The 22,735-nt window shown below is 44.2% G+C and overlaps 2 protein-coding genes across 3 annotated transcripts in view; both read left to right on the top strand.

The window, feature by feature from the left end:
- Positions 1-3,505: 3,505 nt before the first annotated feature.
- Positions 3,506-12,734, top strand: LOC113036582 (P2Y purinoceptor 14-like). 2 transcript variants are annotated; one of them, XM_080289171.1, is made up of 5 exons: positions 3,506-3,795; positions 4,080-4,205; positions 11,299-11,558; positions 11,704-11,749; positions 11,876-12,734. In XM_080289171.1, exons 2-5 carry the CDS (start codon positions 4,086-4,088, stop codon positions 12,344-12,346), a joined length of 897 nt encoding a protein of 298 aa, XP_080145297.1. In that variant the 5' UTR covers positions 3,506-3,795; positions 4,080-4,085; the 3' UTR covers positions 12,347-12,734. The 2 variants fall into 2 exon arrangements, with proteins under 2 accessions (XP_080145297.1, XP_026048781.1); XM_026192996.2 differs by having other exon boundaries at positions 3,509-3,795; positions 11,704-12,734.
- Positions 12,735-18,654: 5,920 nt separating this feature from the next.
- The window catches only part of ano7 (anoctamin 7), an 18,479-nt gene continuing 14,398 nt past the window's right edge, over positions 18,655-22,735 (top strand). The window contains exons 1-2 of the mRNA XM_026193496.2: positions 18,655-18,755; positions 19,502-19,606. Of these exons, the coding sequence (XP_026049281.2) occupies positions 19,523-19,606 (84 nt within the window). The 5' untranslated portion in view covers positions 18,655-18,755; positions 19,502-19,522. The remainder of the gene's footprint in view (positions 18,756-19,501; positions 19,607-22,735) is intronic.

The following is a 22,735-nucleotide window of genomic DNA, read 5'->3' as shown; positions in this document are numbered from 1 at the left end:
CACAGCTGTAGACCTACAAACTCTCCCGTAGTGTCCACGTTTCCCGCAGTTGCGGCATTCTGCATTTTTAGCTGGGCACTGTGCTGCTGGGTGCATCTGTGTTTTTCCACATTTAAAACACGTTTTATTCTCTTGTTTTGTTATTTGTGGTTTTCGTGGCTTGAACTGCTTTTGCTCTCTGCTTCTGAATTTATTTGGCTGTGACTTTCTGACATGCACGGCATCCATGGCTGTTTTGCCTGTGCTGCTTTCGCCTCTGAGGTCAGTTGGCTGTCTTTTTATTTCCTCAGATTGTCTCGCCATTGTGATAGCTTTGGTTAGCGTCAAATCTTTGTTGAGCTGCATTCTCTCCGACAGTGATGAATCTTTAAGACCCACAACGAGCCTATCCCTCAAAAGTTCATCGTGGAGTTCACCATATTCACAGTTTTCAGCGAGAGCATATAGAGCTGTTATGAAGGAGTCAACTGTTTCCGCTGGCTGTTGTACTCGCTTATTAAACTTCGCTCTTTCATAAATCACATTCTTTCTGGGGACAAAATGTCTGTCAAATGCGTTTCTGACCGCATCGTACTGCTGGCGCTGCCCGTCTGTTAGGTCTAGTCCCCTTAGCACGTCGTCAGCCTCGTCTCCCATGCAGTATACTAATGTGTTCACTTGGTTAGCATCAGTTGAACCATTCAGATTACTTGCCATTCTGAAACGCTCGAAACGTCTGATCCACTTCTCCCATTCTTGGGGCTTTGTGAAGTCGAACGGTTCCGGTGGCTTGATGGTGAAAGTAGCCGCTGGTGGAGCTGCCGTAACCGGGCCAGGAGTCGCCGGTAGAGCTGCTGCTTGCTCCGTCATTTTCGTCGCTAGCCGTTCGCCAAGCTGACGTTTATTTTGTCCACTGTCTCTGTTCACCGCCTAGAGCGAGTGCACTTCTGACACCATGTTGTGTTGGGCTCTTTTAATAAAACTCCTCGTTTAGGCGATAACGTGGAACACCACCATCTTTATTTCCAGCTTACTCTCCCTATCAAAACATAGCCTCACTTCCTGTCTAGAAGGGTAAGTACTGCCGCCTAGTGGCGCATGATATTCACCAATATAGATTACACCACAATTACAGCTGTATAATATTGTTATATCATTTAGTAACATTACTGCATGCTATATTATCCTGGCATTTGATGGCTCACCTGGTCTTGCTCCACAATCGCTGTTCCTCTTATTCTCATGCAAAGCTCTGTAGTGCCTAAACATGGATGAGGTGTTGTTGTTGTTATATCCCAGCTCCCTGGCACACTTCACCTTGTACAAAAGTCAAGACAGCTCAACATAAATTGTATTGCACCATCAGTATCATGAAAATACATCTTCTGTAGAAATTTACATACCTTGTTGGGAGGAATAAGATCAAAATGTTCCCACACAGGGGAGGACATCCTCCTCTTCTTAGCTGGCTCCATTCTCTCCTGACTTTCTCTCCTCACTCTCATAAACCTCCAAACTGTCTCCAAACTCTCACTAACAACTCTCCATCAAACACCCACATTTTGAATGAAGTCTGAGGGTTTATATCGCTGTCATAGCTCGCGGCAAAGTTCATGAACCACTTCATGAACCAGTCATGTGGTACAGCCGGGCAGCGAGGCTTCGGACGTCATCATTTTGGGTCCTTTTTCCTGCCTGCCTGCCACACAGCTTATCATGAGAGAAACATCACTGTGTCCCGGCAAATTGTGCCCCCTAGTGGTGATAACTAAAATACTGCTTCTCAGTTAACAATAATAATAATGCGATCAACACATTTTACAACTTGAGTACACATCTCAACGTTTAGCCGTTACAACGATGAATCCTGTCCCCACTTAGATCAGCGAGGACATAGTGTGATTGAACTGACGTCGATCAGCCTTCCCGTCTCTGTCACACATAACCTGTGTGTGTCTGACTTTTACTCTACATGTTGCAACATTTGGACACCATATAAAAGGTTAAAAACTAAGATTTGTATTCAGATCTTTACCTTAATACATCATAATGTGACAAAGACAGTCACAAATGAAAACACAACTCTGGATTTGGTTAAAACAACATCAAAGCCTTAACATAGACCCTGTAACCACAAAAACCATGACATCGGTAAATCCAGTTACCTATGCACATCTGTAAATGGAGTCTGAATCAGAAGTCACACCCTTAGATGGGGCACATCAGCTCATCTCCTTTAGTTCCTCTTACAGTGTTTCCACATGAGAACAGCGAGCAATAAAAAAAAAGAAGAAATCTGATTAAAGCTGTGGGCAGGAAAAGAAAGGCCAGAAAAAGAGAGCACGGCTTCCTCTCTTGTGACATTCAAGGTGTCTTCATATTATTATTGTTTCTTCATAAAAGGTTTTGACACTTTTTTTGTTTCCCTTAATACAAAAATAACCACAGTAACAAAAACAGGTGTTTTTAAAGATCAGAGAAACTAACACGCGTTTAGTCATTTCTCCTGTCATAACACTGGGTACAGATCAAGTTCAATATGAAGACTTGGAGAAAAAGTTCAGAACGTTTATTTACAATAAACTCGATGAGACGGTGACTGAAAGGCTTCAGGTAACAGCCAGCAGGTGAGTTTGTTACTTCCAGGTGTGCAGAATCCAGGAGGCCCCACCGTACCTCCAGCACTGTGACGCATCCTCATCAGGGTTTTCTCAGAGCGAGCTCCTGACAAAGTTACCTTTAGACAACTGAAAGTGATGTGTTTCAAAATAACTGAAGAAACGAATAAAACTAAAACCTTGTTTAGTCGCCGTCTCTCTGTATGTTTAATCAACTCTTTCTGTGACGTTTGTGTCCATAAGTGCCAAATCAGCTCAGCAGCAGCTGCCAAATAAGTAATAAAACATTTAATGTTTCAGGTGAGCAGCTGAGGTCTTATTGGATCAGACTAGTTACTTTAACTAGCAGAATTAACAACATCCCACAGGAAAGAGCGGAAAGAAAAGGACTGCGCATCGGGGTGACTGCAGAGCAGGTCATCTACTAATGGGAAGGTTGGTAGTTTGATCCCTGGGTCCTCCTCCAGCATGCCTCGGGCAAGATCCCATGAATGAGCTCAGTTTACATGCATTCAGTTAGTGGCGCAGAAAATGTAGAAGATTGTTAGGTAGGTGTCGAGCTCAAGGCCTGCGGGCCACATCCGGCCCGGACCCCTGAGATCCTTAGCTGCCTTACCAAACGACAGGCCACCCGTCATCATTTCCACGTCGATGACGTCAGTTTAGTGTCGCCTCTATTCATGTATTCAACCTTAATTTCAAGTCAGAACGAGCCGTTAGCGATGGCCACGAGACAAGTTGATTCTGAAAACAGAGCCTTTCGGACCCAGCGGCAGGTTTATTACATGCTGACTGAAACCTGTGTGTCTTACACGTGGAGCTAAACTCGAGGGTTGAAGAGGAAGCTGACGTCACCACAGCCGTGACAGTTTCATTGTGGCAGAGGAGCCAAGAGCTGCATGACGAACGTGAGTCCAGACAAAAAGACGGCGTTTGAAATCTCTCAGACTCCTACTCCCGACTGCTTCGATTTATAGTGATGTTAGAAGAACGTTTAGTTTTGGTCGGTTCAGTAAATGTTTATCGTGTTCGGCCCGTGGCCTAAAGCGTCCTTTGAGTGTGTTGTGGTTTATCTGACCAATAACGCGGCTCTTTATCGTCACGCCAACCACATCCGTGGTTATCAGCAGTTCTTCTTTCTGTGTAAGAGCAGAGAGGAAGTAGTGTGGTACACGTTAGACATCGAGGAGAGTTGAGGGTGAGTGTGTCTGTGTGTGTTTGTTGCAGAAAAACATGCTTTTCCATATTTGAATGTTCAGCATAGAGATGGCAGCTGTTCAGCTGGGTTGGTGTCAGTGCACTGTGCTAACGATCAAGCTTTTAACATCGTTTTCTTCAATGCGATACTTGAAAGTCAGCAGCTCCTTTAAATGTGCAGCTAATATTAATAGTAATCACTCTCCTCTTTGTCAAAATGATTTTTTAATTATTATATAATTATAATAAAGAATATTAATGTGGATGATCTCTGTCCAAACCCAGAGAAAGATGAGTGGAGTGACCTCATTCAACAACAGCTCTTCATTTTCCAATGAGACAGAAAGCTGTAATCCAGTCACCACCGTGTCCCATCTCTTCTTCATACCCATCCTTAGTTTGGTGTTTCTGGTGAGTTTCAGTGACTCAGATCAGCGTATTGCTCTCAACAACTACTTAAGGTCATTTACATTTTAGAAATTTCTTCAAATTTCAGCAAAAAGGTGTCAATTCAATTCAATTTTATTTATATAGCGCCAAATCACAACAAAAGTCGCCTCAAGGCGCTTCATAGATACAGAGAAAAACCCAACAATCATATGACCCCCTATGAGCAGCACTTTGGCGACAGTGGGAAGGAAAAACTCCCTTTTAACAGGAAGAAACCTCCAGCAGAACCAGGCTCAGGGAGGGGTGGGGCCATCTGCTGTGATTGGTTGGGGTGAGAGAAGGAAGACAGGATAAAGACATGCTGTGGAAGAGAGACAGAGGTTAATAACGGATATGATTCAATGCAGAGAGGTCTGTTAACACATAGTGAGTGAGAAAGGTGACTGGAAAGGAAAAACTCAATGCATCATGGGAATCCCCGGCAGCCTAAGTCTATTGCAAATTCAAATTCAAATTCAAATTTTATTTGTCACGTACACAGTCATACACAGTACGATATGTAGTGAAATGCTTGGACAACTGCTCGTGACCTAAAGAAAACAAAAAAGGAAAGGCTATGAATAAGATAGGAAATAAATATGAAAAATTAAAAAGGGTAAATTTAACTAGGAAGGAATAAAATATAAATTAAGGTTAAAAATGAAATAACTGTACAACACAAATTAGAATGAAGGGTAAATTTAACTGGGAAGAATAAGATAAAATATATAAATTAAAGTTGAAAATAAAATAACTGTACAACAAAATACACAATATAGAACTATATAAGAATGTATGAAGAAATCTAAATATAAATAAATATATACACAATAACAGCAGCTGTACAAGTATTAACTGGAAATGAAGAATATAGTGACCAGTGTTGTGCAAAACCAAAGTCCAGAAAGTCCAGTGTGTGTGTAAGAACTGTATGTGTGGGTCAGTACTGTGTGGTGGTGTGATTGAGAGACCGTATCGCCTGCGGGAAGAAGCTCCTCCTCAGTCTCTCTGTGTTGGTCTTCAGGGAGCGGAATCGCTTTCCTGACCTCAGCAGAGAGAACAGTCTGTTGTTGGGATGGCTGAGGTCCTTCACGATCTTCCTGGCCTTGGTCCAGCACCGCCTGCTGTAGATTGAGTGCAGGTCAGGGAGCTCGGAGCGGATGGTGCGCTCAGCTGACCGCACAACCCTCTGTAGAGCTCGTCTGTCCTGCATGGTGCTGTTCCCGAACCAGGTTAAGATGTTTCCCGCCAGGATGCTCTCTATGGTGCAGGAGTAAAAGTTCCTGAGCACCTTGGAGGGCAGTTGGAAGTCTCTCAAGCGTCTGAGGTGGTAGAGACGCTGTCGGGCCTTTTTCACCACGGTGTTGATGTGACAGGACCATGACAGGTCCTGCGTGATGTGAACTCCGAGGTATTTGAAGCTGTCCGCTCTCTCCACTGGGCACTCGTTGATGACGGGGGTCTGGTAGTTCCTCTCCTGCTTAGTGCTGAAGTCCACTATCAGCTCCTTTGTCTTACTGACGTTTAGAAGGAGGTTGTTCCTCTGGCACCAGTTCTCCAGATTCCTAATCTCCTTCAGGTAGGCCGTCTCGTTGTTATCAGAGATCAGGCCCACCACGACGGTGTCGTCAGCAAACTTGATGATGGTGGTGGAGCTGGTAGTGGCCACACAGTCATATGTGTACAAAGAGTACAGCAGGGGGCTCAGAACACACCCCTGGGGGGCTCCAGTGCTGAGAGTGGTGGAGGCTGAGACATGTCCGCCCATCCTTACTGCCTGTGGTCTGCCAGTTAGGAAGTTGGAGATCCACTGACACATAGATGAGCTGAGTCCCAGATGCTCCAGCTTGGTGGTGAGTGTGGAGGGAATTATGGTGTTAAATGCAGAGCTGTAGTCTATGAAGAGCATTTTAACATAATTCCCCCTTCTAGTGTCCAAGTGAGTGAGTGATGTGTGGAGGAGATGAGAGATGGCATCGTCTGTGGAACGATTTGGACGGTAAGCGAACTGTAGTGGGTCCAGTGTGTCTGGTAGTGAAGAAATGATGAAGTCTCTGACCAGGCGTTCAAAGCACTTCATCACTACTGAGGTGAGGGCTACAGGGTGATAGTCATTGAGAGAAGCAGGGTGGGGTTTCTTCGGGACAGGAACAATGATGGACTCTTTGAAGCATGTGGGGATCACCGACTGAGATAAAGAGATGTTGAATATCTCAGTGAACACAGGAGCTAGCTGGTATGCGCAGTCTCTGAGGATACGACCTGGGATGCCGTCTGGTCCTGCTGCTTTCCTGGTGTTCACTCTCTTGAAGGCTCTCCTTACTTCATGCTCGGAGATGACGAGCACGTTTCCGGTGCTGGCAGTATCTTCCTGTCTGCAGCCGTTAGCGCCGCTAACACTAGCATTGTTGGAGTCCTTAGCTGCAGCCTCGAAGCGAGCATAGAAAGTGTTCAGCTCGTCTGCCAGAGTCACGGCCGCGTTCGTCATACCGGTTGTTGGTGCTTTATAGTCCGTTATTGTCCTTAGTCCCCGCCACAGGCTCCTAGAGTCACTCTGTTGGAGTTGTGACTCTAGTTTCCTCCCGTAGCGCTGCTTCGCCTCTTTCACCGCCCTCCGCACGTTATATGACGCGGCTTTGTACGGGTCCATGTCCCCCGTCATGAGTCCCGTGTTGTAGGCAGCGGTGCGGGATCTCAGAGCGTCGCAGATGGTTTTATCCACCCACGGCTTCTGGTTGGGAAACGTTGTGATAGTCTTTGTCTCCACGGTATCATCCGCTAGTTTCCCGATGAATCCCACAACCGCTTCCGTAAACACGTTGACGTCATCGTCGGAGCTGTTTCTGAACATGCCCCAGTCTGCGTCATCGAGTGCGTCCTGTAACGCGGCCACCAATTGGTCCGTCCAGCGCGCGACCTTCCTCTGAACCGGAACTTCCTGTTTCAGCCTTTGTTTGTATTTTGGCATGAGGAAGATGGCGGCGTGATCAGATTTGATCAGATGCAGCATAACTAAGGGAGGATTCAGGGTCACCTGGTCCAGCCCTAACTATATGCTTTAGCAAAAAGGAAAGTTTGAAGCCTAATCTTGAAAGTAGAGATAGTGTCTGTCTCCTGAATCCAAACTGGAAGCTGGTTCCACAGAAGAGGGGCCTGAAAACTGAAGGCTCTGCCTCCCATTCTACTTTTAAATACTCTAGGAACAACAAGTAGGCCTGCAGAGCGAGAGCGAAGTGCTCTAATAGGGTGATATGGTACTACAAGGTCATTAAGATAAGATGGGGCCTGATTATTTAAGACCTTGTATGTGAGGAGCAGGATTTTGAATTGTGGATTTAACAGGAAGCCAAAACAGGAGAAATATGCTCTCTCTTTCTAGTCCCTGTCAGGACTCTTGCTGCAGCATTTTGGATCAGCTGAAGGCTTTTCAGGGAGTTTTTAGGACTTCCTGATAATAATGAATTACAGTCGTCCAGCCTGGAAGTAATAAATGCATGAACTAGTTTTTCAGCGTCACTCTGAGACAGGATGTTTCTAACTTTAGAGATGTTGCACAAATGGAAGAACGCAGTCTTACATATTTGTTTAATATGTGCGTTGAAGGACATGTCCTGGTCAAAAATGACTCCAAGGTTCCTCACAGTGTTACTGGAGGCCAAGGTAATGCCATCCAGAGTAAGAATCTGCTTAGATACCATATTTCTAGGCTCTTCAGGGCCGAGTACAATAACCTCAGTTTGATCTGAATTAAGAAGCAGAAAGTTAGCGGCCATCCAGGTCTTTATGTCTTTAAGACATTCCTGCAGTTTAACTCATTGGTGTGTGTTATCTGGCTTCATGGACAGATAGAGCTGGGTGTCATCTGCATAGCAGTGTAAATGTATGCTATGTCTTCTAATGATACTGCCTAAGGGAAGCATGTATAATGTAAACAGAATTGGTCCTAGCACTGAACCCTGTGGAACTCCATAATTAACCTCAGTGTGTGAAGAGGACTCTCCATTTACATGCACAAACTGGAGTCTATTAGATAGATATGATACAAACCACTGCAGCGCAGTACTTGTAATACCTACAGCATGTTCTAATCGCTCTAATAGGATATTATGGTCGACAGTATCGAACGCTGCACTGAGGTCTAGCAGGACAAGCACAGAGATGAGTCCACTGTCAGAGGCCATAAGAAGATCATTTGTAACCTTCACTAAAGCTGTTTCTGTGCTGTGATGAGCTCTGAAACCTGACTGAAACTCTTCAAATAAACCTCTGCAGATGATCTGTTAGCTGTTTGACAACTACTCTTTCAAGGATAGGGTTAGGGGTTAGGGTTAGTTACTGTCACAGTCCTTAGTCTTAGATCCAAGTGTAACACAAAAGACTTCAGGAGCGGCAGGAGCAGCGAGCATGGGCGGGCACACTGCAGACACATCTGTGTTACAACCAGTGTTGGTCAAGTTACTTGAAAAAAGTAATCAGTAACTAATTACTGATTACTTCCCCAAAAAGTAATCCCGTTACTTTACTGATTACTTATTTTCATAAGTAATTAATTACTTAGTTACTTAGTTACTTTTTAAAAACACGATTTACAACCTGAGTAGGTGATAAAGTGTCAGGGGTTAAGACATTTGTTCACAAGTAAGAGAAATAAGACACTGCAGACCGACTCAGAGAGTATTAAGACATGCGCATGGGTGTGTGCCTCTCAGCAAAATCACACACACTCAGCGCAGGCTGGTTGCTTTATTTATAAGGCAAAATGGGTTACATAGTACTTCCTCTTTTAACCGAAAGGGAAAAGGCCAGACATTACCTAAGCTTATCTGACCTCTGCACACAAACTAAGAATAAAAACATAGAAGTATATCACACTTATCTGACATCACACACACTGGGTTAAAGAATACATACTTGTCAAACATCTCAGACACTAAAGTAAGGAATGCATTATGTTCTCTTTAACAATAAACTTGGTTATGTGAAAATATATGAACACTCGATTATAAGGCACACTTGATTATACTTGATTTCATAAAAATCCTCTCACATAAAGTGATAGATCTTTCAGCCCAATTCTACTTTTTCTGCATAATCCATCATACAAAATGTAATCAAATGGAAAAGTCTCTTTTTAAAACTCGTTTTATTAGTTTTAATCTTTTAACTTTATGCATCAAGCAAACATTTAATTATCTGCAACATTCACTGACTGGAAGACATTTTTTTACATTTAAACCTATTTTCTGCACATTCCAGCACATAAAATATTTTTTTTGTGTTTACACTCAGTCTTTCAAATAGATGCAAGTAAAACACAGCAGAAAAGAAATAAAGTCAAAGACTCAGCGGTCCTGTTGCTCTATTTTCACCTGTAAAGGAGGAGTGGGGCAGGCGGAGGTTTACCCTGGACACGCAGCTATCAAAGAGGAGCTGCTCGGCAAAAAGAAAACATCTGGAGATTACTATTTTAGTGCTGTCAGCGTTACTGTCACTAAAATGACGTTAACGCCATAACTGTATGGATCGTCCCGTGTGTGGGGCTGCACGGCATCAACGTGTTAGCGGTTAGCTTTTTAATGTGTTGACGCCGTGCAGCTAGCACAACTAGTATTTTCACTATTTACAACAGCGCCATAAAGTGCAAAATGAAGAGTGTGTGAAACTGCGTGCTCTATCCCAGACCGCGAAGTCTCCCAGCCTCCTGCCCCGAAACAAATCACTTTACAAAACCCGTATGCCGTATTTTTCGGACTATAACCTCACTAGGGATGGGTACCGGTATCGGTTCTGACATAAACGGTAGTAACCAGACTGAAAAGCAGCGCTCATTTCGCTGCTTTTTTTTTCCTGAGCTGTGACACACTTTGAATTCTAGGAAGCTGACTGGGCACAGAACTAAACCTCAGAACTAGAATACAAAATCGGAAATCAGAACAACGAAGGAATCATAGAATAACAATAACAATAATAATACAGAAAACACTGGGTCACTGACCGGCGGAATATTTGATTGTATAGCTCAAGATGACCGAATTACCTGATTAGCAAGTGAATATCATCTTCCTAATGGTGGGTGAAACCAGTGTCCCCAGTCTCAAGCTGAGCTATAATTTCCCTCAAACAGGGGTCAGCTCGTTGTTCTGGTCTTAGCTGCTTACTGGCATGTGAGGAATAACTGGTAAACAATTTTATTCACAAACTCGTCTGATACAGCAGCTACAGACATGGCTAAAGGCCGCACCAAGGTGAAAGCACACTCCACCTGTTTTACACTCGGACTAAAGTTAAAACAATAGAATAACAGAAAACAGCAAAATAAATAAATAAAACACATAAAACATAAAATTAAAACAGCCCTATATTAAAACAAAAACAAGATAAAACAGCATCGAATCACCTAAAAACAACTGAAATAAAAATAAAAACCAACATCTCACGTGGTGTCAAAGGTCAGGGTAAAGAGGCGGGTTTTCAAGAGTGACTTAATAACAGGTAAAGAAGTGGCCTGTCTGATCTCTAAAGGAAGCTGGTTCCACAGTTTGGAGCTGCTACAGCAAAAGCACGATCACGAAGTTTACGCCCAGTCCTGGGTACATGCAGGAGCACTGATCAGCTGACCTGAGAGAGCAGGTGGGTGTATGAGGCTGTAGCAGCTCAGAGAGATACGATGGGGCGAGGCCACGGAGAGCTTTAAAAGTAAATAAAAGAATTTTAAAATGAATCCTAAAAGAAATGGGCAGCCAGTGACGTGAAGCTAAAACAGGGGAAATGTGCTCAAACTTTTGAGTGCCTGTTAAAAGATGAGCTGCTGCATTTTGCTCCCTCTGTAGATGAGTAATATATAATGCACTGACCCCAATATAAAGTGCATTACAGTAATCCAGCCGGGTGCTAACAAAGGCGTTAACAAACCAAGTCCCACACGAGTGGGCAGTGTGCTTCATGTCCTCCGGCCTAGTCAGAGATGGCACGTTGACCAGCAGATCAAACTCAGTCAGAGATCTTCATTTTTCTGTGGATGAATGGTGTAAGGGTACCAAACTCTCGTCCTGAGCCTGGTCTCTCTCCTCCTCAGGTGGGTTTACTTCTCAACAGCTTCACCATGAAGTTTTACTTCTGCCGAGCTCATCGTCGGGTATCCAGCAGCCTGACGGTCTACCTGAGGAACCTGACGGCCGCTGACTTCCTGCTCTGTCTCAGCCTACCCATCCGCATCACCAACTACGCCAGCGCGTCCGTCACCATCCATGTGCTCTACTGCAGCATCGGGGCTTCTGCACTCTTCCTCAACATGTACGCCAGCATCCTCTTCATGGGGTACATCGCTGCCAACAGGTAGTAAACCTTTAGTGACATCAGACTGTGGTCTCGGCGGTTCTGTCACCAGATTAATGGCCGTAAACACCAATGCACGTCTTCTGCATCTTACAACAAGCATCACTGTGACCGCTTATTGAAATTCTTTATTGCATATCTTCAGGTATCTGAGAATTGTTCATCCTTCAGGAACTCACGTCCTACAGACGGTACGAGCCGCCCACATCATCTCCGGGGTCACCTGGGTATTCCTCCTGATCCCTGCGATCGTTTACATCATCCTCTTTGTCATCGCCCAGAATCTGACCTCTAACTCCACCCACTGTGATTTCCAGGTCAGCCTGCTGGATACAATAGTCCACGTCAGTGCAATCATCATCTTTATGTTGGTCCTCATATCCCTGGTCTTCTTCTACCACAGCACCTCCCGCAGGGTGTTGCAGGCACAGCAGAGGCAGCTGGCCTCCTCGGGCTCCAGAAAGTTAGTGAAGTCTCGCAGGAACATTTTAGTGCTGGTCAGCATCTTCTGTGTTTGCTTCGTCCCGTATCACCTGGTTCGGCTCCTCTATACTTTTCAGTGGAACTGCTCTGTGGAGCAGGTGCTATACAACCTGAAGGAAGCGACGACAATAGTGTCAGTTCTCAACATCTGTCTGGATCCGCTCGTTTACTTTTTCCTTTCTAAGGCTTTTCGGGCCCAGGTGAGGCGGAGCACGCTGTCCAGAAGGAAACGGCCTGACATCCGACAAATGAACAAGGAAAGCGAGAGCAGCGAGGAGGCAGCTGAGCAGCAGCAACGAGCCTAACAGTGAACTGTGAAGAAACAGCCTGTTATAACACACTCAGATTTGCTCTTTGTTTTTAACCTCAAACACTCGACGTGGTGCCAGCGACCAGTGTCTGAAAGACTGATTCAAACTTTCAAAAGAACCAAGAGGATGTTTTATTTTAAAGGATACATGAAAGGAGATTATGTCCTTATTGCTTTTGCTTTTTATAATATAATACCTGCAGGTTTTCTAAATGGTAGTTTATAGTTTTATTTCATTTTGTTTTGCTTTTAGAAAACATTTAAAGTTCATAAGGTCACGTGTGGACCGAATCCTCCCTCCAGTAATCCTGAGCTGCTGCTTCTTCGTTCACTTTGTGTTCACACAGCAGCACTGTACATATTAAACCCTCTGTTTGCACACAGCTCTGTGTGCGCTGCGTCTTTTGTCTTAGTTGTGGCACGTCTGTGCTGAGACTGTGAGAACAAACAGGAAATAGGTCAGAGTGGAAGTGTGTGTGTGTGTGTGTGTGTGTGTGTGTGTGTGTGTGTGTGTGTGTGTGTGTGTGTGTGAGGAGTGATTGGATTCGTTCCAGTTTTGAAGCATTTAAAGGCCCTCGTGTCAGAGATTTTCACTGATCGATGAATTCCACAAACTCCCAGCATGCAGTGCAGCGCTGTAGTGGCTGATAGTGACAGGAGGGACAGCTATGAAACCAGAACATTCAAATTAAGTCTCAGATCAAATCAGTTCTGTTCAGCTCGAGTTAACCAGCTGACTGACGACAGGTAATGTAGCCCTGTTTAAAACCCTGAAGAACAACGTGCAGGTCAATCAGATCCAGTTTGGGGTCCACATTCATAGATCAGGCTAAAGTTTCCCTTCAGCAGGGAGGATGAAATGTTGCCGAGACAGTTTTCAGTGAGTGATTTTGCATCAAAAAGAGATGGTGTGAGATTACGTTAGTCCCAGTGAGAGGCTTTTAAAACCAAGTGTAAGAGTGCCATCTATTTACCACAAACTCACGCAACTCCTCTGAGTTTTCTGTGGTTGCTTTTTGTTGCCTCTAGCTGTGAAAACAAACAGGAAATAAGTCGGTGTGGCCAGAGAGAGTGTGTGTTCGTGCGTGCAGCGTTCTCATCCTAGCATCTTTCACGCTGCTGGATTTTCTTCTTAGTAAAAACGAATTTTTTAAGGACTCAGTGACCTCGAAGCAGCAGGCTCAGCACCACAGCTGCCTGCAGCCTTCACACAGATGGAAAGTTGTGATCACGATGACTGTTGACGGCTCAGAATGTGGGAGTCCTGCTGCGGTGCGCACGTGTGAACAGCCTCACGCTCCAACAGGCTAACCGGGGAAGTTTATCCTCTGTTAGAATACGAAGATGGAGTCAGCCAAGTTTCCTCCTTCTCTACTTTAAATGGTAAATGGCCTGCATTTGTATAGCGCTTTTCTAGTCCATAGGACCCCAAAGCGCTTTACACTACATTCAGTCATTCACCCATTCACACTTTACCGGTCTGGGATCCAGTGAGCACGCTCAGGAAGCTCTCTGAAGAATGGCCTCAGGACTATGTACAACTATAAGACTCGACATACCTTTTAATGTAATTTCCTACAATGAGACCAAACCCTTTAGCAGGAAATGAGTAATGTACATCAACATAAAAGGCAGCACAGTAAAGGGGAGCAGGTACCGCCCACTCTTACCAGAAAGAAAACACTTGCTTTGTCAAAGCAAAAATACAGAATGTCACAGCGGACCAACAGCTCTCAGGTTTTCCAGTTTTTCTCCCAAAAACCTCATTAACCAAAAGTCACTCCGGGACCGTGTGTAAAGCTCCATGAATTGAGGTCGCCCTAAATGGTGACTCGCACACAGCATGCAGCAGTGGCTGCAGGAGCCACACATGCACTCCCACAAATGTTGCTCAGGAGTGGGAGAAACAGAGGGGAGAGAGACAGCAGCTTCAATAGAGCCCAGACGGTGAGTGGATGTGGATGGGTAGCCGCAACATGGGGAACATTATTCTTATTATTAATGAACTTATTTATTTATTGAACTAGATTCTAATTATTGGTTGCTGGGAAAGTTTTGATGTTTTACAGGTCAAAACGATCGTGGCTCAAGAGTTGGCAGCTCGTCTTGTGATCGGAAGGTTGCCGGTTCGAGCCCCGGTTGGGACGGTCTCGGTCGTTGTGTCCTTGGGCAAGATGCTTCACCTACTGCCGATGGTGCGATATGGCAGCCTGGCTTCTGTCAGTCTGCCCCAGGGCAGCTGTGGCTACACCTGTAGCTGCCTCCACCAGTGTGGGAGTGAATGAATAGTGGAGTTGTAAAGTGCTTTCAGGGTCTCAAAAAGCCATTATTAAAATGTTCATCCATTTATTTTACATTTTCAATACAGAAGAAAATATTTCTGCATGAAATGCTGTCAACACACTGTACAAGTCAAAGTTTAGTGAAGAAAGCGCCACCTCTTGGTGACACGCTGTAATTGCATTATTAGACACTCAGTGCCACTTTATTAGGTACAATTTGCCAGCACCCAGTTTGACCTTCTTTTCCTCCTGTTCATGGCACCAATTTAAGAAGTTCCTGCAAACACTTTAGTCGTGATGCCGTCACAGTTGCTGCACACATGTCGGCTGTATTCATGACTCTCCCATTCCAGCACATCCCAGAGGGGCTCTGCTGGATTGAAATCTGGTGACTATGGAGGTCACTGTAGTACAGAGAAGTCATGATCAGCCCTGCGACAAACTGGCGACCTGTCCAGGTTCAGCCTGCCTCTCACAGCTGGAATAGGCTTATAACCAGTAGGTGGGAAAATCCCAGCAGGTCAGCAGTTTCTGAAAGACTCCTTCAAGTTATTTAAATCACCGTTCTTCTCCATCCTGCTCAGTTTAAACTTCAGCAGGTCATCATCATGTCTGCTGCCACGATGCAGCCGAACAGGCACACCGCACGGATGGATGAGTTTTCCTTTCTGCTGGAAGGTGGAAATAAATAAATGTTGCGATCCTGCACACGCTCAGATCAGAAACAGAGGAAGACACCGGCTGTTGAGGCCTGGAGCTCCTGATCTACATGACTGTTGAAGTCGAACACTACAAAGATGGTGTCTGGTTTGAAACAGGCAGAATTCAGATACAACTCTGAGGGGCAGACGGATGATGGACACCAGGATCAGATACTCTGCTTTAAGTACGTGAACATGAATGAAGAGATGGTAAAAAAGCAGTGTTGCTGTTAAAGGAAAAAATAAGTGACAGGTGCAGGAAGCAGACATTGATTCAGGCCCCGCCTCCAACACTTCTGTGTTATTAACAGGTGTGATCACATCTGGAACTCGTACAAACTGGTTTTAATCTGGTTCTGGTTCCTGCTGGTCCACATCACTGTGCTGTTTGTCAAAGCTGGGACTTGGAGCTGCATTTCCTGATGTTTCTGTGGCTTTAAAGGCTTCAGTCAGCTGCTCCCTGATATCAGCAGGTGCTTCTCTACTGGAACTGAATCTATAAACACAACTTTACTCCTCACAGTACCCCTATATGGAACAACAGGTATATGCGTTTGTGTAGGAAATCTGTGTACGTGGATGAATGGAGATCTAAAGGGATTTGGGCTGTAGCTCATTTTATGAGTGAGAATGAGGTCTTATTAAAACATGAGACGTTTTGTGAGAAATTTGATGTACTGCTAAGAGATATAAATCCCTGATGAAAGCCATCCCAGTCTCTTTGAGATCAATGATAAAATTTCTCCTGGACTGAGGCAGCTCTGCATAGCTGCCGTTGAATTTGGTGACAAACAAACAAAGTGATGAGGAATATTTTGATAAATGAAATTTGCCCTAATCCGGTTAAAAGAAATTATATAAAGAATTTGAGACCGTGGAGGTTAAGGCGATAAGAAAAAAGTATATCTCACTTCCTCTTTCCCCTAAAGTAAAAGAGGTTCACTTTAAAGTCATTACTGAGGTTTATCCAACCAATGAATTCTTAAGACGGAAACTTCACTTAGATGTGAACGCCTGCACATTTTGTGAAGATGATATTGAAGGTCTGGATCACTTCTCTACTGTGAATCAGTGCACTCCTGGACTGACATGTGGAGCTGGCTACAGCTCAGGAGAATCCAGTTACCACATTTGACGGTGACTTGCTGAGAATGCAGATTTTGACCTGTTGATTAGGACGTTTTGTTCATGGGAAAATTTTTATTCACAACTGCAGATACTTTGAAGCTAAACCATGTATAAACATGTTTAAACTCTGGGCTAAATCGCTGAATAACAAGACAGCTCATAAACGTGTTGTTTTATTTAACGAGTTTAATCTATGTTAAAAAAGAAACCTCCCTATTTTATAATCATGACTGCCCTTTTTCGTTCATGCTATTTTTTGCCTTTGGTTCAAATCCTTCAATGACTGGTCTTTGGCTTTGTGTTCATTGTGTTATTTTTTATTTTTTGGGTGTTTTTGTTTGTTTGTTTGTTTTCCTTTCTTGCTGTAACGCTCAACCGAGGATATTACATATTCACAAAGCCATCTTCCTCCCAAGAACAAACTGGGATTGTTAGTCAGAGTGTGAGGTCATCGTTGTGTGATTTAAAAATCACAGCTGAGAGGACTGTGGCTGTTTCCATGCTGAGCAGGACAGCGTGAGCGTTATCACGTTCACGCTGTCAGCTTCTTCTCATCAGCTGTGCTGCGTGTGGAAAGTGAGGATATCACTGTTCACGTGTTGACATTAAAGCTGACTTTCTCTCAAGCAAAAAAAGAAGGAAAAGTAAAATGTAATTAATGAGTTAAGGTTTTATTTAATAAAAACCGAGCTGAGGATGGACCCAGCCTCGCTGGCAGGAGTCACGTCTGAGTGTGGACGTGAAAACTGAGCTCAGCTTTCAAAACATGAGTTCACATTGGAGTCATTCAGTGAAATTATTACTTAAAAAACACATGTTGTATTTTATTTGATGATGTGAAAGATATATTTGTGACAACATGTAAATAGAAAGAAAGAAAGAGGTAAATATCCAAATCAGTGTGAGCTCGCTGTGATCAGCCTTTAAGAGACGGGAAGTTTAGAGCTTCTGGTCTCAGAGTCAAACAGCTGCAGATTCTTCCTCCTGTTTAATCAGCAGCACTCAGGCTGCTTCCTGACTCCCAGTGACACCGTCTGTTTGTGGGAGGCGCAAACACAGCAGGTGGAGACTGACCTGAGTGCAGTGCAGCGGTGTCACCAGCAGAGGGCAGTGAGCGCAGAGTCCCCTCAGTATCTGTCCCAAATAAATCTGACACAGGGGGATGAATCAAATCACCCCTGACACACACACACACAAACACACACGCAGACACCAGGGCTGGACTGGGACAAAAAACAGCCCGGGCATTTTGACTAGAGACCGACCCACCAGGCATTAGAGGAGAAAAGCCACAAAGCCTTTGAATGAAAATGCTGCTGTGACAGTGATGTACAGTCTTGTTGGTATATTTATCATTTCTATACATTTTACGTCAGATAAAAACTTTGGTTGTAAGATTCAGATAATTATTTAATAAAAATTAATTAATTAATTAATTAATTAATTAAACATTAACATTAATTAATAAAAGCGAGACATTTTAAATGAGAATAAGAAAGAAAAGTATTTCTTTGTGCCCCCCTCTCCCTGTTAATGCCCTACCTGGCCCCCTGGCAACACTTTGCTAGACCCGCCCCTGCACAGTTACCAGCTGTCAGCTACATAAAAAAGGATCCTGGTGTTATTTATCTCTCAGAAACAGTTCATAACTTCAACTCATCCATGTGACCTAAAAGGTAAACCTGTTTCTCCATCACAGCTCTGATGATTCAGTAAGGACATCTCATGGTTTCATCTTCATGTTTCCCTCTCACCACATATCTAAACAGACATCATGACCAGCAGCTTTACAGCTGTGGCTCCAGCAAACATCAGCTGATACTAGAAATTAATATTAAATAAATTCTAACAACAGCTGATCAAGCTTAAACGTGCTGCTGTTGTTTAGCGCGACATCCGCTGGTTTCCTCTTTCTGGCGCAAAGTGGGCAATAAACAAACAAGAGAGCCGATCAGCTGATCATTGATCAGTTTCATGACTGAAGTAGCAACAGGGGAGGGAGGGGGAGAATGAGAGGAGAAGCAGCACAGTGTCAGACCAGTGAGAGATCACAACGGGAGCTGTGCACGTGTTAATGTGCGCGCGGATGCAGAATATGGTGTGGCTTCTGTTGTTTCATGGCTGTTTTACGCTGCCAAGTTTGTTTTTGATGAAGAGGCGGAGGAGGGGCGTGGTTAACGGGATGGGCGGGGCCTCTCCTGAAGTCAGCTCGCCTCTACAAGCAAGTTGATCAGCTGCTGAAGCTCCAGAGAGCCGCGAGCTCGCCTGAGGCCGTCACTGTCTGCGCGCACAGGTGAGTCGGACTGCACGAGACACCACACGTCATCCACCCAGATCCAATCGGTCTGATTGATCCCAGGTAAAATCAGGTCACAGAGAGAGGGAAGTCTGAATGCGTCAATACATAATCGATACTGTGATCAGTGACCTGTGATCGATACTCGGTGAGGGAGCTGTAACAGCTGTGAGCTCTGACAGCGTCACCCTGACGGACGGAAACGAGTTTTAATCAATGAACCGCGGAGCTGCACGCGCAGTTACACACACGGCTGGTAACCCGCCGTCAGCGCCGGTGAGGCCAGTGTTTCCATTGACATCGTCCAGTGGGATTAAAGTTATTCACGGTGACGCTGTGCAGAGTGCTGTGCTGTAAAAGTCACAAGTCCTTCACCTGCACAAACTTTCCATCATAACAGTGTTAAATGTATTTATTGTGTTATTCATGAAGGAGCTGGGAGCAGACTGTCAGAACATTAGAAAACAATAGAAAACAAAGCTGCTTCATAGCTGCTCCGTGTTTAAGACCCTCACGATGTGATCGACCTGATAAACAGACGAGCTCATAAAAGAACGTCAGTCCTCTGCAGGATGTAGAGACTGAAGACCTGAACCACAACTGTCACTACGGTGCAGTCGGTGACATCATGGCACAATGAAAATAACATTAAACGACAGGTGTGTGTGTGTGTGTGTGTGTGTGTGTGTGTGTGTGTGTGTGTGTGTGTGTGTGTGTGTGTGTGTGTGTGTGTGTGTGCGCAGGAGGAGGAAGGTTTTGGGAGGATGAGGCGGAGAGGGGATCAGAGAGAGGATGGCACAACACTAATCACCATGGAAACCAGCCCAGAGAGCAACTATGGCACCATGGTAACAGGATGTGGTCAATCCGATTATTAAGTGATGACGTGACGAATCCTACTTCCGGGTCTAAAGTAGTCTGCGTTTAATATGGCTTTTGTGTTGTTAACATGTTTAATGTTTTGTATTTTCTTCTATTTAATCTCAAAAAGCTCCTAAAACAGTCAGTGATCACTGTTGACCTCCCTCGGCTTTTATTACCGCTAATCATTTATTTAAGCTCAGTTTTTAAAACCTTAGGATGTAACTACAGCCCAGCCCATGCAGCAGTATATGAATGACTAACCTCATATGTGGATGTATTATCTCAGTTGTTCTCCTGGCTGAAGTTTGGTCCTTTTACAGCATCCTGCCATGCGATTACATTTGTTCCTGACCACCGAGAACACTCACGTTAACTTTTATCGAGTGGAAAAAAAGTTAGCTTGTTTATATTATGCTAACATAGCTGTGTCGCTAGCGGTCACGTAGCACATCATTATATAGCAGCTAGCCCAACTTCAGTAACCCTACAAACGTCACTGCTGTTTAGTTTCTGTCTTCATTTATGCTGGAAGTGATAGCAGAGCTGTACGTTTGAATTTGTTTCCAAAACCCCGCAGTCAGGACATGCTATATTGTATTTAGATAGAAGCTAGCGAGCTAACTCCCTGCTAACTTCTAACTCCGTTAAATGTCATAAATTCCGTTTTCATGGATGCCTGGATGTTAAACTCAATTGTTACACCTGGTAGAGCAGAACGCTGATCATTTTATTAAAGATGAAAGACTTTAGACAGTTTTTCAACTCTCAGTAATGCCATAGTGATCGTTTGATATATGGACCTGCAGCGGAGTTTAGACCCAGACACGGCTCGTGACGTCAGACTGAACGATCGGATTACTCTCTGATTGGATTGAAAAGTAAAATCCCTGTAGCTAAAAGATGCAAGTTGAAGTTTCACCCAAACGTGCAGGAAGTCGTCTGATTTCACTGTCGACTCTCAGAGCTGATGGCGGTAAAATGCGATTGTCCTCTCGTATGGTCAGCCTGGCTGCAGCATCACTGGTTACACCAGCAGGAGGCGACACACTTCGTTAGGGTTGTACTGGTCTCTGGTTTGGGCTCGTATTCTTGTAAAACATGGAGGCCATCAACGATCATCCAGGATGGTCTCATCAGTTTATCACAAACCGTTAGCCACGCCTCACTCCTCACAGCTGGTTTCAAAACTTGCAGATGGCAACACTGAGCATGCTCAGTTCACCTAAATCAGTGACATTACAGTATCTATGGCCACCTTTTATACTGTCCAGGGCTCATGCTGGACTGTATTCACAGTTCTCACTGCAAAAAAGGTGTTTAAAGCACAAACTTCAATACAACTGGATGGTAACTTTAGACTCCGCCCCCTTGTGATAGCTACTGCACGCAGCTCTAAACTGTGCTGGGCCTCAAACTAACAGAAGCTCACAGTTAGTGTGAAGACGGTTCCGCATGTCTGAGTGAAAGCAGGTGAAACCCGGAAGCTTCACCACAGCTTCGCTCTCTCTGCTGCTTTTTAATTAAACTGGGCTGCGGCAGGAAACAGGAAGTGCATGATGAGGAGAGACTGAGCGGCTCCACTCGGTTCAGCACTGAGTGATCAAACGGTTGATGTTTGTTCCGCTCTTGCTCTTGTGTGTCTGTCGTCGTCCTCATTAGCGACAATGGGGACGTGAAACAGCAGGAAGAGTGGCCCAAAGTGTTTAGGAGCCAATAAAAAACACGAAGCTTCCCGCTTCTGGACCAGTAGCAGCCCAGAGCCACGCAAACACGCCAGCGTAGCCTTTGGGAAGTGGCTACAGGTTTCACGAACTTCTCGAGAATCCTCGGAGCTGTTCATAGAAAGAAATTAGCTCAGTGACCATGAAACGTTTACCTCCATATCTCATTGTTACACGTATCATTAAACAAGATGAATACCGCAGTTACATAGAAATCATAGACACACATTAGCCTCCCCGCTACGTTTGACAGCCATGTGCTGACAGCTGAGGTGTTTGTCTTCACATCTGGGCTGCTGCTGTGAGTGTCGAGCTGTGATCAGCATTTTTGTTTTGGCTCTTGGGACTTTATAATACAGCCCACGGCTAAGAGTGCTGCTATTTTAGGATTAAGTGGGTTTTCCAGGTGCGTTACCTGATATCATGATTGAATTAGCATTACTTGCTGGTGGGTACATTAGAATAAGGAGGTAATAGTTCATGATTTTACCAGGAGGAAGGAATAATTCTGTAATTAACTTTAAGTACTGAGTACTTTCTGGGTATTTTAGCAGAAAAGCAAACAAAATGTTGTCATCTTACATTGTAAATACACTGTACTTTCAGGGGTGTGGGCCATGTTATGTAGTATTTTATTACACATATAACATAAAAATATGTGAAAAGAGCTGTTGTCCTTTTCCTCGTGAGGAGATAAAACAAAGAGCAACAAACGCAGGATCATGTGATCTTTACAAACACTTCAACCAGAATTTTCAGAAGTACAGAAAACATCAATCAATATATGTATCAATATATGTATATATTCATGTATGTGCAAATCAACAGGCTATTAGCCATGGGTGTTTTTATTTTATACGAGATGAAGAACATTGATTCTGTCAGTTTTTTCTCCTTCATGATGATTCAGTTTTCTGTTGGTTTGAAAGTTCTGTTTTGGATTCATCAGGAAAAGATTTCAGTCCACGCTGCTGCTCGTGCCATCCATCATACATCCATCCTATATATCCATCCATCATCCATCCATCCATCCATCCATCCATCCATCCTATATATCCATCCATCATCCATCCATCCATCATCCATCCATCCTATATATCCATCCATCATCCATCCATCCATCATCCATCCATCCTATATATCCATCCATCATCCATCCATCCATCATCCATCCATCCTATATATCCATCCATCATCCATCCATCCATCATCCATCCATCCTATATATCCATCCATCCATCCATCCTATATATCCATCCATCCATCATCCATCCATCCATCATCCATCCATCCTATATATCCATCCATCCATCCATCATACATCCATCCTATATATCCATCCATCATCCATCCATCCATCCATCCATCCATCATCCATCCATCCTATATATC

The sequence above is a fragment of the Astatotilapia calliptera genome, chromosome 14 (genome assembly GCF_964374335.1).
Source record: "Astatotilapia calliptera chromosome 14, fAstCal68.1, whole genome shotgun sequence".
NCBI lineage: Eukaryota > Metazoa > Chordata > Actinopteri > Cichliformes > Cichlidae > Astatotilapia > Astatotilapia calliptera.
The sequence above is the reverse complement of the archived record's forward strand: the minus strand, read 5'-3'. Positions and strand labels throughout refer to the sequence as shown.